The 16,681-nt window shown below is 37.3% G+C and overlaps 1 protein-coding gene across 2 annotated transcripts in view; it reads left to right on the top strand.

Annotated features, from left to right (window-relative positions):
* PRKG1 (protein kinase cGMP-dependent 1) overlaps positions 1–16,681 on the top strand; it is an 819,482-nt gene that overhangs the window by 109,193 nt on the left and 693,608 nt on the right. For both annotated transcript variants that reach the window (XM_067552762.1, XM_067552761.1), the window contains exon 2: positions 6,931–7,097. In XM_067552762.1, the coding sequence (XP_067408863.1) occupies positions 6,931–7,097 (167 nt within the window). The remainder of the gene's footprint in view (positions 1–6,930; positions 7,098–16,681) is intronic.

The following is a 16,681-nucleotide window of genomic DNA, read 5'->3' as shown; positions in this document are numbered from 1 at the left end:
ACTTTCTTAAACTCCATTCTTATCAGTAGGTATTCATCATGTGTCTGGTAACCCAGAGCCCTGCAAATCCTTTCCCCTTTATATGCGGTACTTAGTCTGTGAGCCACTAACTGAGAATTTTGAATGGGGAGGCTCAAGGCAAGCTTGTTTTTCCTCTGTGGTGTTCTGCATGAAATTTCTATATTGAAGGGTCAAGTAGTTCAATTAAAAATAAGATTTATTAAGTATAGAGAGAGTTTGAGTTGGAAACAACACTTGTACTTTATAACATAACTATTCTGGTTCTCTGGAAAAGCTCTACCAGATATTTCAATTACACCTAAGGGGAACTGAATACAAAATACGTTACCTTCTGATGTACCACTTTCTTTTATTTAATTCTCTAAGCCAGCTGGTCTGCCTGATATATTTCCCTCTAGTTTTGCCCTCAGCTGTCTCCCTTCAGGTGACTCTGGTGTAGCTGGTGTGTTATACAGGATGCCCCAAAAGTTATGTCCCTGAGACCTGTTACTAAATTGTATATTGTTCTGGATTGCCTACAATGCTGTAGCTGAACTGTTTCCCTTCCCATTTGGGGAAGCATTAATGGTAGCATTAATGTCTCTTGCAATCTACGGCTGTATATTGTTCTGGATTGCCTACAATGCTGTAGCTGAACTGTTTCCCTTCCCATTTGGGGAAGCTTTACTGGTAGCATTAATGTCTCTTGCAATCTACGGCTGTATATTGTTCTGGATTGCCTACAATGCTGTAGCTGAACTGTTTCCCTTCCCATTTGCTTGGTCCACCTTTGTTTTTCCAAATGTTCCTTTTGAAGGTAAAACCATCCAAATGACAGCCTGTCTAAATTAGGGAAATTGACACTAATATAACTGCACTGGTGCAAAATCCCGCCCCCCTTCCCCCAGTACAGAGTAAATCCATATTGCATGCTCCTGTTTACACCAGTGTAGCATATCTGCATTAGGGCTCTGGATGGATGTAGTTACACCAGTGCAAATTTTCCTGATGATATGCAGGCCCAGAGTCTTTCCGTCCATATTTTCATTTTTCCTTTCCCCACCCTTTGGGTGATTGTCTGATGTTTAAAGAAGTCCTTTTGGGATGCTAATTAAACTTTGTTCTAGTATTTATTGTACATGACTGAAAGTGTTGTTCTAACATACGGGGTTAATTGCCCGCTTTGGCCCAGTGTTTCAAGAGATTAGGCTCATATAATTCTTAACATTAGTTCTGGTCTCTCTAAAATGTGAATTATTGACAGATTAAGGTTTCGGTACATTGCTAATTATGGTAGCATTAATGTCTCTTGCAATCTACGACTGTATATTGCTTCGTGCTATTTTGAATCTCCCACTACAGTAAATCTTTCTATTTTATTGAAACTTCTCACATTTATGCAGGTGTTAGCACCACAGCTTGTTAGCTCATTGGGCCAGATTCTGCATGGCCAGGTGGCCACTACCAAAATGCAGCTCTGCACCTGGCATAGATGGTCATTGATGGATCGCCCCTGTCTACAGAGAGAGCACCTCTGTTGGCATATAGCTAGAGTAGCAGTTTCTGAGCTAAGTCCCCCATTTGCTGATGTAGGCAGTGAGGCTGCATCTGCCATGCGTTCTGGCAATCTTCAACTGTTTTATTGGCTCCTTGGAACCTTTGGCAACAATACAAGCTAGAGGTGTTCTAACGCGCACTGGAGAACTGGTCTGACACATGGTCAGTCCAGGATTGGGAAGTGCTCAGGTGGTTTAAAGTCACTATTGAATCTTCTCCTGAGAGGAGGCCACAGTTGAAGATCTGGGCCTTTATCTAGTAAAAATATTTAAACTTTTTTCTTAAGATACTGTCTTAAATCCTGTGAATCCCAATATAATTAGTTTGGTGGCCGTCCTACTGCCTTATTGATTATCTTGATGGTATTAAAATTGACTTGGAAGAGAATGTAGTCCAGGGAGTTGAGAGCTATTATTTTCCCTCTTTATTCCTTATACTTTCTGCATTAAAATTTATCATTTAACTTCCTCAGAAAACAATGACTGCTTATTGTTGGGGTTCCTATCTATTCTTGTACCATCTTTAGAAAGTAATAAGAAAATGGATAAGTGCTACTTTCTACTCTGATGTCCCTCTGTATTAGGAACCATTAAACTCAGTACTAAATAAATATTAATGAAAAGCCACTCGAGTTCCAATGGGGTCATCTGGAGATAACTTGTTCCATTTAAAATATTGTAGGTTTATTTTACTTACAGATGACCTCCATTAGGATCGTGAATCAGAAAATATAAATGAAATAGCAAGTCCCCTTCAAACGTAAATGGAGAAATGCAATAACGGTCCATTGTTAAACCACTTACTCTTGATTGAAAGCACACACTTTTGGACTGTTTATCCTATCTTTATCTTTAAGTTTAGATGCATACTTTTGTCCATTCAGAGATTGATGCAGTTTTATAAAACTAAAAATTAAGAAATTATGTGTGATGTAAATATGAGTTTATTATACTGTCTGAATTTCATATGTTTGGGTGCATATCTATGTAAAATACATTTTTATCTGAAATACTTCCTAATGAAATCTATTGGATGAAAACTGTATTTATTAGACAATCTAGAGTAAGTTAATGGTCTGTGCTCTGCAAGTATCTAGGAATGGTATTGGATTTGCATGGGTAATTTTTTGTATTACCAGGCTGACAAATAGCTACCCACTTGGAACAACAGACTAAATCTTACTGTAATAATGACAATATATTTGCACCAAATTTTGGATTAGTTCAAGATGAGCATTATTTTGTAGGATAGATGCAAAAAAAAGTCATTGATGAAATTGCTTAAGCTATTTTTTCAGATTGGTGATATGATGTGAAAACTGGCATAAACTTACCAATATAAGCACTGGGGGATTCATTCACATGTGATTTGCCTGTACAAAGAGGAAGACTGTTTGTTTATAGACATTTATATGGTGCTCATCACTGTAGTTGCTGGCTTCTACTAAAAATACCTGTCTAAGCATAACTACTTCTAAACATGATTATTTTTTATGGAATGATGTTGGGTAAATGTGATTAAAATAAATATTATCCACAGTATTCTGTGGAGACATTTATTTCTATGATTTTTCACTTTTGGCTAAGATGAAGTGTACTATCAATACAATTGGCATATCCTTTGTCTCGAGAGTGTCCTGTACTGGCAGGGAAATGGTCTCAGTGATTTAGTGGGTCATCTTCATCCTTAATTTCTGTGATAGGTAGGGCCTTCATGTGCTATGAATGTGCTACATCTGAGGTTTTCTTACATGGTGATAGGAAGTCTGCGTGAAAATATTACATAAGCAAACTACAGGAATGGGTCATACTTGCTCTGCTGCTTCTATTCCCAAAAGAGAATTCTTAATGGTTTTCTCGCTCCCTCTGCCACTCTCGCTTTATTATTCAGACTTTCTGAGGCCCTTTATGGAGCTCCTGAGAGTTTGCTATTGTTCAATGTCTCTGCAATAACTTACATGGTTTTTCTGTTGCCGCCTTAACTGATAGGTCAGATTTGGCTCTCACTCTGTGTCTTAATTCCCTACAGTTATTTGGTGGATATTATTATTCATTATGGACACTTTAAGAATTGGACCTTATTTTTTCATCAAGGAGAGACTCATTTTGAGACTTGAAACTGAAATAAATGTCAGTAAATGTAATGTTAGTTGATATGATTAACATGGAGGCTTCAGTTATACTTTTTTTCCTCAGCAGTTTGTTTGAATGTTAATGATGACTGCTCTTGTTATGAACGGGTTTTTTTGTTTTGTTTTTTGAGGTGTATGTGCAGGAAACACCAACAGACCACTCCTTAGACAAGCCACAGTATAAAAACTGCGCTTCTGAGCGCATAACAAAGGCACAGTCTTGCTTAACACAAAAGAGCCAAATAGGAGGAAGCTGAATATCCATCATTTCTTCATCCTTGTAAATGTCCATAGTCTTTTCATTACTTTGAACAAGAGCAATAAAAGAATAGTTGTGTTTTGGATTGTTTTTATTTGCTTGCTCTAGTAATTGTAATGATTATATTTTAATTTTGAATAGATTTCATGAAAGTAAAAAGTTTTCAACGAAGTTAGTCTAGCTAGTTTTCTAAGTCATACTGAACAGGCTAGTATGCTCTACATCATTAGGACAGTGCTGTTTGTGTTTGATCTAAAGCATTGTGTTTAGAATATTTCAATGAAATAGAAGAATGAAAGCCATATTGGGCATTAAACAATAAAGTCTATGCCTAACAAGATGTTGACGTATTTTCCAAATACACTTGAAACACATATTGTATGGAATAATAGCCACAAGATTTACTTTGGAAGATTTCATTTACAACTTCTATAATGCAAGCAAAACAAGTGTATTTTTAACTGCATATTTTCTATATTTCATTTTTGTTTTAAGTTTCTGGAGCCACAACTTGGCTCTTATTCAAGAAAATGTGGCTGTCTCTTGAAATAAATTATATGTTTATATAGCAGAGATTATATTCTCATATAGTAGACATCACCCCAGTGCAAAGGCTTTGTACATGGCCTGACTCGCCACTTAAACTTCTAAACCCAAATCCAGCCCACAACACCTAGCCTTCATAGCTGGACTGGACATTGAGGAGATATGCAGGAGGAAAAGGTGGAAGCTACGCTGCTGATTTAGGACCACGCATAATCCTCATAGATAGGGAGAATGGGAGGATCTGGGTAGCAGCGAATCATTCACCCACAGCCCACTGCCAGCATGTTGGTGTGCAAATAGCCACTGAGAAGCTGAGATTGGCATCGTGCCAAGAGTGTGTGATTCCTCCATATTACCCACATATCTTGCTCCAACTTTACATGGAGCTTAAGTAATGCATACAGCTTTGTGAACGTCCTCAGCATTAGGATGAATTTAATTCCAAAGGGCAGATCCTTTGGCCGGTGTCAATTGTCATTGCTTCATTGAAGTATATTGACTTCAGTAGAGCAATGACAATTTACACCGATAGAAAATCTGCCCTATACTGAGTGGGATTAAAACATGCCGTTCTATCTGACCGTCAAATATAGTCGTGACAGACTAGCTGGTGACGTACCGTATAAGTAAACAGACTACCCAGACATGAACATCTGAGACTTTTAGATGAGGGCCCTGATTTTGATGGGGGAAATTCTGAAACTTCATTTAAATCAAGTAATCATCTGGTGTAAGTGAAATCAGAAATAGAACCAAAGAGACACTAATCAAATTAATCAAGTCAGACTTCGTCAATACAATAAGATGCCTTTTAATCTTCTTTACTGTAGATGGGCTTTGAAATGAATTTTTTTTAACATTCATATTCCTACAGGCATTGTCATCCTGGAACAGGTCAATGTCCTCTATTTTGCCACATATGTGTCTATGGAAGGAAACTCCTCACCCCATGGACCTGCCATATTTTCTAATATAATATGAGATGGTATTGGGGAAAATAACTCTTCCTAACACCAGATAGTGATTGACTTACTGAAGATTAATACTCCTTTTTAAAAATCCCAGTTTCTTGTAAATGCAGTTTGGTTTTGTTTTGTTAATATCTACTCTTTAAAAAGTAAAAAACATTAGAGTGCAAATGATTTATATAAAGCCAGCATGTGGAGTCAGTGTATACATCTGTGATCCCATGAATGCTAAAGAGAAAGGTATCAAACAGAGATGGGTTCCTGACAAAGATATCACTTCAAATTATCCATATTTAAATTATCCTTTTTAAGCCCTAGTTTGTACACATATATCATCTTTTGTACAAAGTCCTTTAAGAAGCTTTAAAAAAATTGTGTAGTAATCTTATCATTACTCTTTGTACTAACAGATGGATTAGGATGGACTTGATAGACAATCTGAGGGGAAATACATTGAGCATGAAGAATAGTATACTATTTAACAGTCACACCAGAGTGACTCAATGTAGGAGATGATCCTTCAAGAATTGATGATACCTCAGAAAAACTTTGTAAAACATTTAGAAACAATTTTGTTGGTCATAGAAAATACATGTTCTGCAGTGGCAGACATACTGAAGTACTTCTGAAAAAGCAGGTTATACTGTACATTCAGCTGTACATTCCAGAATAGTATAAGAATAAGGATGTTAAAATAACTGGTTAACAATTTATACCTTTTTACAATTTTCTATATTGACAATCAACTGCTTTTCTGCTAACCCTATCAAAAGCTTCTACTTAAACTGAGAACCTCTGACTTCTAAAGCAATTGCATGCAAAACACCCTAAATAAGTGTATATCTTTGTACATGCTAATAAAATAATTCCTTGAAGAATGAACTAATGTGTAACCAAAGAAATTAAGTCTTATTTCTGTATTAATGATGTTTTCTATATTGTATTTAATGAACCTTTGGAATATTCTTAATACTACAGAAAGAATGCCCAACATGTACATTATTGCAATTTTTTGTATTCTCTATTTTGTGTCGTTATTATACAAACATAATAAACTACAAGTCACAAAGTCTTAAATTTCTCTTTTGGTGTTTTGTATATGGAGAATAAATACTGTGGAGAACATCTGGAGTAGTTACGTTACTCTCATGACATCTGTATAAAAATGAAATCTAGCTAAAAGAGATGACAAAATTATAAGCATTTAATTCTACTCTTCAAAACTTGATATATCTAATCTTCTATTTATGATAAGCTAACAAATTAACACACACACACATACCTCTCTGTATTTTTTCATTTCTTCACAGATGGACTTTGCTTTCAGATTTTTTGGGAAAGTATTGGAATCTTTACAAGCAAATCATCCATCAGCGCACCAGGGCACTGTGTGAATGTGCTAAACTTCACATACTGTTAATGAACTAAATTGTCAGACAAGTGGATAAATCTTGCCTTTCTTGCCATAGGTCCAAGGATCTAATAAAGGAGGCAATCCTTGACAATGACTTCATGAAGAATCTAGAACTATCTCAGATCCAGGAGATTGTGGATTGTATGTACCCAGTGGAATATGGCAAAGACAGTTGCATCATCAAAGAAGGAGATGTGGGTTCATTGGTGTATGTCATGGAAGGTATGGTTTGTAACACTGACACTTTGACCTTTTAAATATTTCCTTTTCATCTTATCAGCCTGCACCCTGAATTAAAGTGTATTTCATGGCACAGGTCTATTTTTGTCTGTAGGGAAAGTGTTTGAAAAAGAGGTGAAATACCACTTAGGTATGGTTACCGAATGACTGCATGGGCTATTTGTTTTTTGCAATGTTAATACTAGAATTCAGTGTGAGCTAAGGCACTGACAGTACCTTGAGATCCACTAGCACTAACCTGAACCTGTGTTAAAGTCCTTTGAGTTTATGTCAATGGATCCCGGTGTAAGCTCAGAGCATAACGAAAGAAGGATGGCCTTGCGCATAACGCACAGGACTGGGACTCAGAAGAGCTGACTGTAGAATGTATAATAATCCCATATTATATGAAACACAAGTAATTTTTTTTTCAATGTCAGTTGTTGATTGTATGAGATGTCAGAAATAGTCATCTTGACTTAACATAAAACATACTCACTGGAAACGAATGCATATGTTTTGAATGACCAGTTTGTTTCTTTTTTTAGCAGTGTGGTAAGTTAAGGTTCATAGAGCATCCTGTTTTTGAGAGCGTCTAGAACCAGAGAACCATATAACTTTTGTATGCATTGTTTAATTTCATGTCTCAATTCAAAAGATTTCCAAAATGCTCAAAATCCAAACCTGTGCTATCACAATGTTGCTAATATATGCCAGGAGCATGGCTGGTGGCAGCCATTCTATGATGCATTATCCCTTGGCAAACCTGAGAGGAAATAACTACAGGAACCAAGGTTGACTCTGTTAGAATTAATATCTGTTGGTTCCTGCTATGTGCTTCGGAGAGGAATTTTGTGGCCAAGATTCAGGTAGGAATGCAAAAGAAAGGATTCCTCAGGTTGCCATTTTGCCATTAGAATCTGGCTGGGAAATATTAAACAGATTTGACTCTTTAATGGAAGACCTGGGCCTACATTACTCCACGAGAGTTATAGAACTTCTCTAACTATGGCTGCAGGGTTTGGGGGCTATAGCCCTGCCCACACTTAGTGCTGCATTCACCTACCAGAAGTGCTAATGATGCTGAGGTGCTTCCATGCTGTGTGGTTTTCAGCTCAGATTTTTCTCTCCTGCAGCTTTTGTGTAGGAGAGCGTGACTTTGGCCCTCAACAAGTCTCTGTTTGTCTTTGGCTGATTTTGTAACTCAATTTAATATTTAGGTAGCTCCGTAAATGCGCATAGCACTTCATAAACAAATAAAATCATGAAATGCTTACAATCTGTGCTTAGACATAATGTAGTGAGTCACAACAAAAACAGTGCAGGGGGAAGAAGATTTTATACAGTGGGTCAGAACAAGATTATGATCACAAGATCATTTGCTTACCTTGGCTATATGTATATATATATATATATATGCATCTTAATGTTATGCTTTTTAAAGTTTTTGGTTATAAACTTTAGTTTTAAGGTGTTAGTTTCACTGGAGAAATCTTTCATTAATGTAATATCCATACTCTATTTTCTCAAATTATGTTGAAAACATTTTTTTAATGGATTCTGTTCTTCTCTTGTGCCTGTAACACCCATGTATGTTAATGGAAGTTATTCATGAACAGCACTAGGTAACAGGTAATACAGTGCCTATTTCTAGCTTGTAATTCAACATTCAGACTTTTATATAAGTGTGAATTAGACATCTGTGCTGTTTCTTTAGATATCTTAATTTTCAATCAGTCTAAACACTGTGTAGTGAAAAACACATCACTTTTGTTGTCACTTTCTTCTCTACACATTATACTATCCATTTCATGGATGCTGTGATAACCCTACATTGCTCACATGTTGCATTGTTATCTGATTATCATGGAGGAACAATAGTGATTCCATGATTAAGACTGAAAACAATTTCTTCTTCATCCATGTAAGCTTATAAAACATGCTAGCTCCACTGGAGCTAATGGAGGTTTTACAGTTAAGGTCCCTGTGTCCTGTAATTTTTGAGTTCCTAATTTTTCTTTAGTTCCTTTTCCATGAACAGTTAAAAATCTATATATGTTTGCAGAATTCCTGAGTGAACACTGTAGATCTGAGAATCTTGATAATTATACATCTCCTAAACTCTGGTTTGACCACTATGGTTTTTCTACACTTTGTGATCATTCCAGATCTGCTAGATTCCTTAGGCTAGACTGTAGTTTTACCACTGACCCTCGGTAAAGGGCAGCACATAGCTGTCCCTTTCCAAGAGCAGCCCTGGGAAGGGATTGTGACTCTGAGTTACAATTCCTCCCTTGGTTCCCCACTAGCTCCAGTGGAGAAGTAATCTGCTGTTGGCCTATACCAATACCAGATTACTTTCCCATCTGTGCTAGCTGGTGTACTGGGAGTCAAAGTCTGTCCATTCCGCACCCTTGCATGCCATCCTTCACCCAACTTTATGGATGGCAGGACTAATGGCCATGCAGAACCTGTTCTCCCTATTTCATTAGCAAAGCGTGAAGCTGAATGCAAATTAAGCTGAACTTAATTAAACCTTGTGCACTACCCTGTCCATGTGGTTGCACTGTTTCCAGACCAACTTCTCACAGTCGCTGTTGTCCTGGTATTCTGTCAATAACGGTCCCTCCAGGGAACATTGGCCTTCTGACTGTAGTTCCACCGCTCATAATACATCTTTCCTATTTTACAAACATTTTAATGTGAACATTAAAAACAAATAATTGGTGCCCAGACCCCCTCCCATGTCCCTTCAGTCAGAGATTGCTAGCACGTAGCCAAATTAGTTTTATCTTTACCGCAAACACAGCTGGTTACATAGTCTGAGACAGCTTGGTTCTCCTCAACAGATGATGACACCAGGAGTGACCTATTTCTGTCCTATTTTGGTCCTTGTCCCATCGGTGCCTGTGCTTGACTGGTTTGGCATCCTCTTAATGAGGTATTCCTATGTGCCGAAAATGTTAAGGGCTGTGAATCAGAAAAAACAGCTTTGTGTAAGAGTCCCTTAGATGTTTTCACAGCTGATTCCACCTTACTATTATTCTGTGGGAATCTGGGGAGGAGTTGTGGTGGTGAAAATCCCATTTGTGTGCAAATCACTTGAATTCTTCTGCGGCAAACTGGGGACCATTGTTAGTGAATACCATGTCCAGAATGCCATATCTCTCAAAGAGGGCCTTCAGTTTGCCAATCGCTGACTTGCTTCTTGTGTCAGGCAAGGCATCAACGTCCCAGAAGTTTGAATAGTAGCCCACTGTAATCAAGTACTGCGTTCTCTTGAAGTTAAATAAATCTGCTCCCATCTTTTTCCATGGTTGAGTAGGTAGCTCATGTGGTAAGACTTTCTGTTGACAGTTATCATATGACTGGCATCAGGGCAAGTGTCATACAGCGCGCCATTCCTTGATAGAAGACTATTTATTCCCAGCCAGTAAACACACATGCAAGCTGTCTAAGACGGCTGTCAACATCCAGGCTTGAGACATGCATTTTTTGTATGACAACTTTATGTAAAAAGGCAGGGACAACAGCTCTCCAGCCTTGAAATATCATTCCATCCTGAACACTCAGCACCTCTTTGATTTGAAAATAGGGTTCTGCTCCTACTCATACTTGGCCTCCCTGCTAGTATCACTCTTTTGACTACCTGTAGCTGGAAGTCCCTTTCTATATCCCCTTTGATTTCCATCAGCTTTGGCTGTTGAAGCTCAGGGAGAGAGCAGCATGTTAATGGCTTCAGTGTCCCAGTCCCCTTCTTGCTGATGCTGGATTTCTATGCCCTGTTCAGTGTGTCAGCTAATACCAGGAATCATCCTGGAGAATATCTGATCTCCACCTGCCATACACTGCAGACTCTGTGGGAACTAAAAAGAGCTTTGCCATGATTGGCTTGAGGATGTTTGTGGTCTGATTTGCAGTACTAATATGTGGCCATATGTGTATTAATGGAATCACTCTACTCCAAGTACCACAGCCAGAATTTCTTTTTCTATTTGGGCATACCCTTGTTTGGTCTCTGACAGCACTCTGCTGATACAAGCAACTCCTTGCTCCTGCAGAAGAGCCACACCCAGTCCTTTCTCCACGGTATCACATTGGAGTGTCAGTTGCTGTCCCGGCTGGTAGTACTTCAGGATAGTGTCATTTATTATTATTTGTTTAAGCAGCTCAAATGCTTGCTTTTGAGGACCTGCCCACTTCCACTCAACATCTTGCCTTGTGAGGTGATGTATAGGTTCTGCTATTGCAGCCAAGTGTGGACAGAACTTGGAGAGAAAACTTATCATTCCTATGAAGCAATGTATCCCTTTCACATCCACTGGAGTAGGCATGTCTCTGACTGCCTGCTTTTGTTGGAATCTGCTTTCAGTCCCCCTGCTGTGAGCAGACGTCCAGTATATTTGTCTTCACCCTGTCACATTTTTTCTGGGTTGAGTTTTACATTCTTGTCTGTTCATTGCTGTAGAAAAGCTTATAGTTTTCTGTCATCCTTTTGTTCAGTTTCTGTATCATTGATGAGGATATCATCTGCAATAATTTTCACCCCAGGCAAGCCTTCCAGCACTTGGGTGAGTTTTCTTTGGAACTTCTCTGGTGCAGGGCTTATGCCCACTAGCATGTTCAACCTTCTGTAGTGACCAAATGGTATTGCAAAGATGGCCAGCAAACTGGACCCTTTATCCAGATTTTTGTGCCAAAACCCATTCCTCACATCACAGACAGTGGAGATTCTGGCTTTGGAGAGCTCGAGCAAGAGGCCATCAGGTGTGGACAGTGGCATCTTTTCAATGCCCAGTTCAGTGGCTTTGGGTCTACTATGCAGATGTGTAATTTGCCTGATGGCTTCTTTACCATCACCGTGCTGCCTACACAGGCTGAACTGGCCTGTAGAGGTGCTAGGATACCCCCTGCTCTGAAGATTTTTTAGCTCCTTGCTTATCAGATTACATAATGCCACAGGAATTTTCCTTTGTGTTAAGCATGTGGGGTCTACTTCCAACTACAGTTTTCCCTTGAGACATTCATTGCCTTTGTAAATATTCCCATATGCTTTTAAAATTCTCTGTTGTGCATGGGACACCTCTTTTTGCTTCTTGCACTGCAGCTACAAAATTCTGATGCAGTACTCTGATCACATCCATGGCTTGTAAGGCTGTTTTCCTCAAGAAGAGTCTGTTGTGTCCTATTCTGTACCACTAAAGAATAATTTGAGAATTGAATAAATTTAGCAGAAATGTTACATTTGTGATTTGATTTTTAAAATCATATGGAGTATATGTTTTACTTCTAAGTGCAGTTGAATAAGCTCTTTGATTCCTGCTTGAGAGCCATGGTTTCCCTCAAAGCCTAAGAAGCGGTGGTCTTCATCCGACAGTCACTTTCTGTCTCAATATTTCTCTAAATCCCCACCACCTTAAACTTAGTGTAAGATAAAAACAAAATAAACAGTTCAAGCTCAGATATGAGGAAGAGGGAGGCCCAATGAAGTTATTTGTTGGCTTGTATCCCTTCTTTAGTCAAAATATTGCTGGAACTTACTAAAAACATTTTTAACACGATGTAAAAATTTGAAAAGGTATATGTGAGAAGAATGTGTAGCATTTTCACATATCCAGCTCTGCTTTGTACTGACAGTTTTGAGTTGTGTGGTAGTTACTTCTCACTAATGAAGTTGTGTGATATATGCCATGTCTAAAACGAGATGTTTCCTCTGGTGCTCCTTCTCTGAATTTATCTACATCAGTGTGTTATATCTGATGGTTTGATTACAAAAGAAAAGTTTGTCAGTGTGACATTACCCAGGGTACAATCTGTGCTGTTGAACAGAGGTGTCCCCTTAAATCTGTAACCTGGGTTGCCTTTTACACTACTTTGCTGTCAGAGAAGCCACCCCTGGCATGCGCACACACAACCTTCAGCATGAAAATTTACTCCAGCTAAACACTTGAGCACTCTTACCAGTCACTCATGTACTACATACAGGATGACACTTGCAAGATCTCTAGTCCCAGCTTTGTTCCACCAGAAATGTGTGTATTGTATTGTCCAGAATGCTACTGAACAATGCAAGCTCATAGAAAGTCTGTCACTTTATCAAAGAAAAACGATATATGCACCAGCCTCGTTTATCCCAAATGAAGTTTCCTGCACACTTTAATCCAAACACACTAGTTAAGATAAAACAATAAGATAAGTTTATTAACTACAGAAAGACAGATTTTAAGTGATTACAAGTATTGATGCATAAAAGTCAAGATTGGTTACAAAAAAGAAAATAAGAGTAATATGCAATCTAATACCTAATTTAACAAGCAAAGTGAACTTTAAAAGCAAAGGTTTTGTCTCATTATATGCTGTTGTAAATTTCACAGGCTGGGTCTCCTTCCAGCCTGAGACCATTCCCCATTAATTCAGTTCTTTGAGAGTTGTTGATGTCATGAACAGAGTGATGGAAGGAGAGGTGAAATGGAGGCCACTGTCTCTCTCAAACCATCCTCCTCTCCTTGAGGGTTACTCCCAACTGGGGTGCAGGGGATAAGCATTCTCTTGTGGATGTGAGGTTTGAAATGTTTCTGTGATGCAATGTAAATTTCTTAGTCACACCTTCCTTCTTGGCAAGAAATAGTCATTTAACTAGGTGAATGTCCAATTGATTATGCTGATACCTGGCTGGGGGAACCAATGTCTCTTTGTCTCTGAAGAACTGGGCTAAGCCTGCCTTTCTAACTCTGGAACATTTTACAGCAATGTTATACAGTAGAAACTTTACATACAATATTGATAAACATATTTTACCCGGACAATAATATTCAGGATAATAACGAGTTTTCAAATGATACCTCACAAAGCATACTTTGTACAAAATTCATCATAGTCTTGTAAAAGTGGTGATCATAATAGTATAGACTGTTACTGTCAGCAAGTGTAATAGATAAATCAGATGATGATGTTCATATTACAGGCTCTCATGTGACTATCAGATACGACATTCTAAAACAATTGTTCTTACATTTTTTAAAACTGCATTAATATGTCTAAAGAGAAATTCTTTCATGTTGCAGCTTCTTTAAGTATGGAAGAAAAAGTTTATTTAACTGGGAAGACAATATACATTATTTATTCCCATACCTGAAGATTTCATATCTGAATTTTTACCATTTTTTTCATTTTTAATTTTTTATTACCATAGCAATGGATATTGAATATTACTCTGCACAGTCAATGCTTTTCATATCTCCGATACAGAATTGAGGTTCTGAACTCTGTCTCCATCCCTCCTCAACCTTTGAAGATGTTCAGATTGAAATATAATATCAGATCCACACTTTGAGATTATGTTCCATCTCTAGTCTTAACTGTGGCCTCAGATGTGTTATGTTATATTTTGTTATTCTCAGACTTTAGTTACAAAAAGCACATTTCTCAAAAAATGTTCAAGTAAACAGTTCTGCTATTTCTATAACTGTTGTTTAGTAATGGTACTTTGTGTTGCTTACCCATAATTCCACAGTCTCAGTGTTTGTTTGAACTATTGACCAGATATCAATGACCATGCACAGGCATATGGGAGAGCAAGCACCATTGTGCATATATTTGTATATACAAAAATGTATATGAATATATTTGTATAAAAGGAGAGAAATAAAACATAATTTGATTAGTGTTTCTTAAATGACATTAATACTCTGAAAACGTGCTTAAGTTGACAACAAAAGCACAATTTTTTAAAAAAAGTCTTCCACAAGCTAGAAACCATAGGCTTTTTATTAATGCAGTGTGAAAAGGCTTGCAACACACGAAAATCACCATAAATTATACACTGAATCAAAAAAGTAGCTATATAGTTCCTGCAGTAGTCTTTGAGATTTAGCATGAGCAACCTATTTGGACATTTAATTGAAGGCCTTATGCATCTAAATAGTTTTTGTGAATTTTAAAAATGCAAAATCCATCAGTGTACAGACACAGATGGAGCCTGTTGCTGAGTTTTGTAGCTGAAGACTTCTTAAATATCATTGGAAAAAATCTGGAATTGTTACAATTGCTTAACTTTAGCATTATTACAATTGAAAATCATGACACTTTGAGATGCTTTTTTTCAAAATAACAAGAAGGTATTACTAAGTATACATACATTAATAATCTATGTGCTGTCTTTTCCATGCATTTACTGTATAACCCTCTATTAAAATGTATTGATTTGAGTATTAAAAACTAGGTATATGTGACCACCATTAGAATGATATGGGAACAAATGGTTTTGAACCAGTATGTTAACTTTCAACCTGCTTCTAGCAATCTTGAGAGTTTAACGGGTGTTATTGAATGTTCAATTACTCTGCTCACTTTTTCCATATCAAGGTAAAATTCGAGCATCTGTTGAAGGTGGTCAAACTCTTAGGAAAAACAGTTTTTCTGTTGCATTTGTGTGCTGTTGTTTTTATATTTAGCATAGTAAAGATCAAAGTCTTCCATAACTGCATATCTACTTAGTGTAACATTTTCTTTCAATTTCAAGCTACCTTAACAATTATTCTTGAAAAGAATTTTTTATTCCCTAATGCTAGAGATATATTATTCTACTTCCTGTGGATATTAATTTGTAAATTACATGGTCACATTATTCTAATGTTACTAATGAAAAATTGTATTTGTTGGTGGTGATAGGGCGCCTTATGTAATGAGTATACATGTATATACAGAATGACAATAGTTACAAGTAGAGCTGGTCTGGAAATTGTCAATGAAACATATTTTTGGTGGAAAATCTCAATTCATCAAACTTTTTGCAGAAACAAAACATTTTGACTAAACTCTTTTTGGAGAGGTTTCTCAGTTCCGGAGAGGGAGAGGAAAGGAGGGAGCGAGCGAACGAACAAACACAACCCACACCCAGAAATATCCAGTGGCCTAGTTGATATGGTATTCACCTAGGACGTAGGAGATGCCTGATTCAGATCAGGGACTTGAAACTGGTCATCCCCAGTAAGTGCCCATCAGGCTATAGAGTCTCTGTCTCTCTTTCAATCTCTTCTGTTGGAGTTATTCCACTTTGTATAAATAAATATTCATTGGGGAAGAGCGAGGTGGAGCTAAAACAAATTCCAAAACCTCAAAATGTTTTTTCGTGAACTGAAATTTTGTTTTCTGGCCAGTCTGAGTTACAGGTCAAGTAAATTTGTTTTATTTGTTCTGTATAGCAAAAAAAAGTCTTTTTCCCCCCATCAGTAGTTTTCTAAAACTCACACACTAATACTTATCCTCTCTTACCTGTTGTTTAAAGTGCTGTGTTAGAGAGGTACAAAATAATGAAGAATACCATTCAGCGATGTTACATTGAGTGTTTCAATTTACTCTTTCTCATAATACAAGATGAGAAGAAATCCAATGAAACTGTAAGACTGCATATTTAAAACTGAAATGGAAATACTTTTCATAACATATCATTAAACTGTGTAACTTTGTTGCCATAAGAGAGCATTTAGTCAGACTTAGCAGAATAAAAAAAAATCATTAGACATTATTAGAGAAAACGAGACTATCCACAATTACATTTGACAGGATTAAAAACAAAAATTACAAAA

Source organism: Emydura macquarii, unplaced genomic scaffold, assembly GCF_026122565.2.
Source record: "Emydura macquarii macquarii isolate MOO-44397 ecotype Brisbane River unplaced genomic scaffold, CSIRO-AGI_Emac_v2 contig_1390, whole genome shotgun sequence".
Taxonomy (NCBI): domain Eukaryota; kingdom Metazoa; phylum Chordata; order Testudines; family Chelidae; genus Emydura; species Emydura macquarii.
The sequence above is the reverse complement of the archived record's forward strand: the minus strand, read 5'-3'. Positions and strand labels throughout refer to the sequence as shown.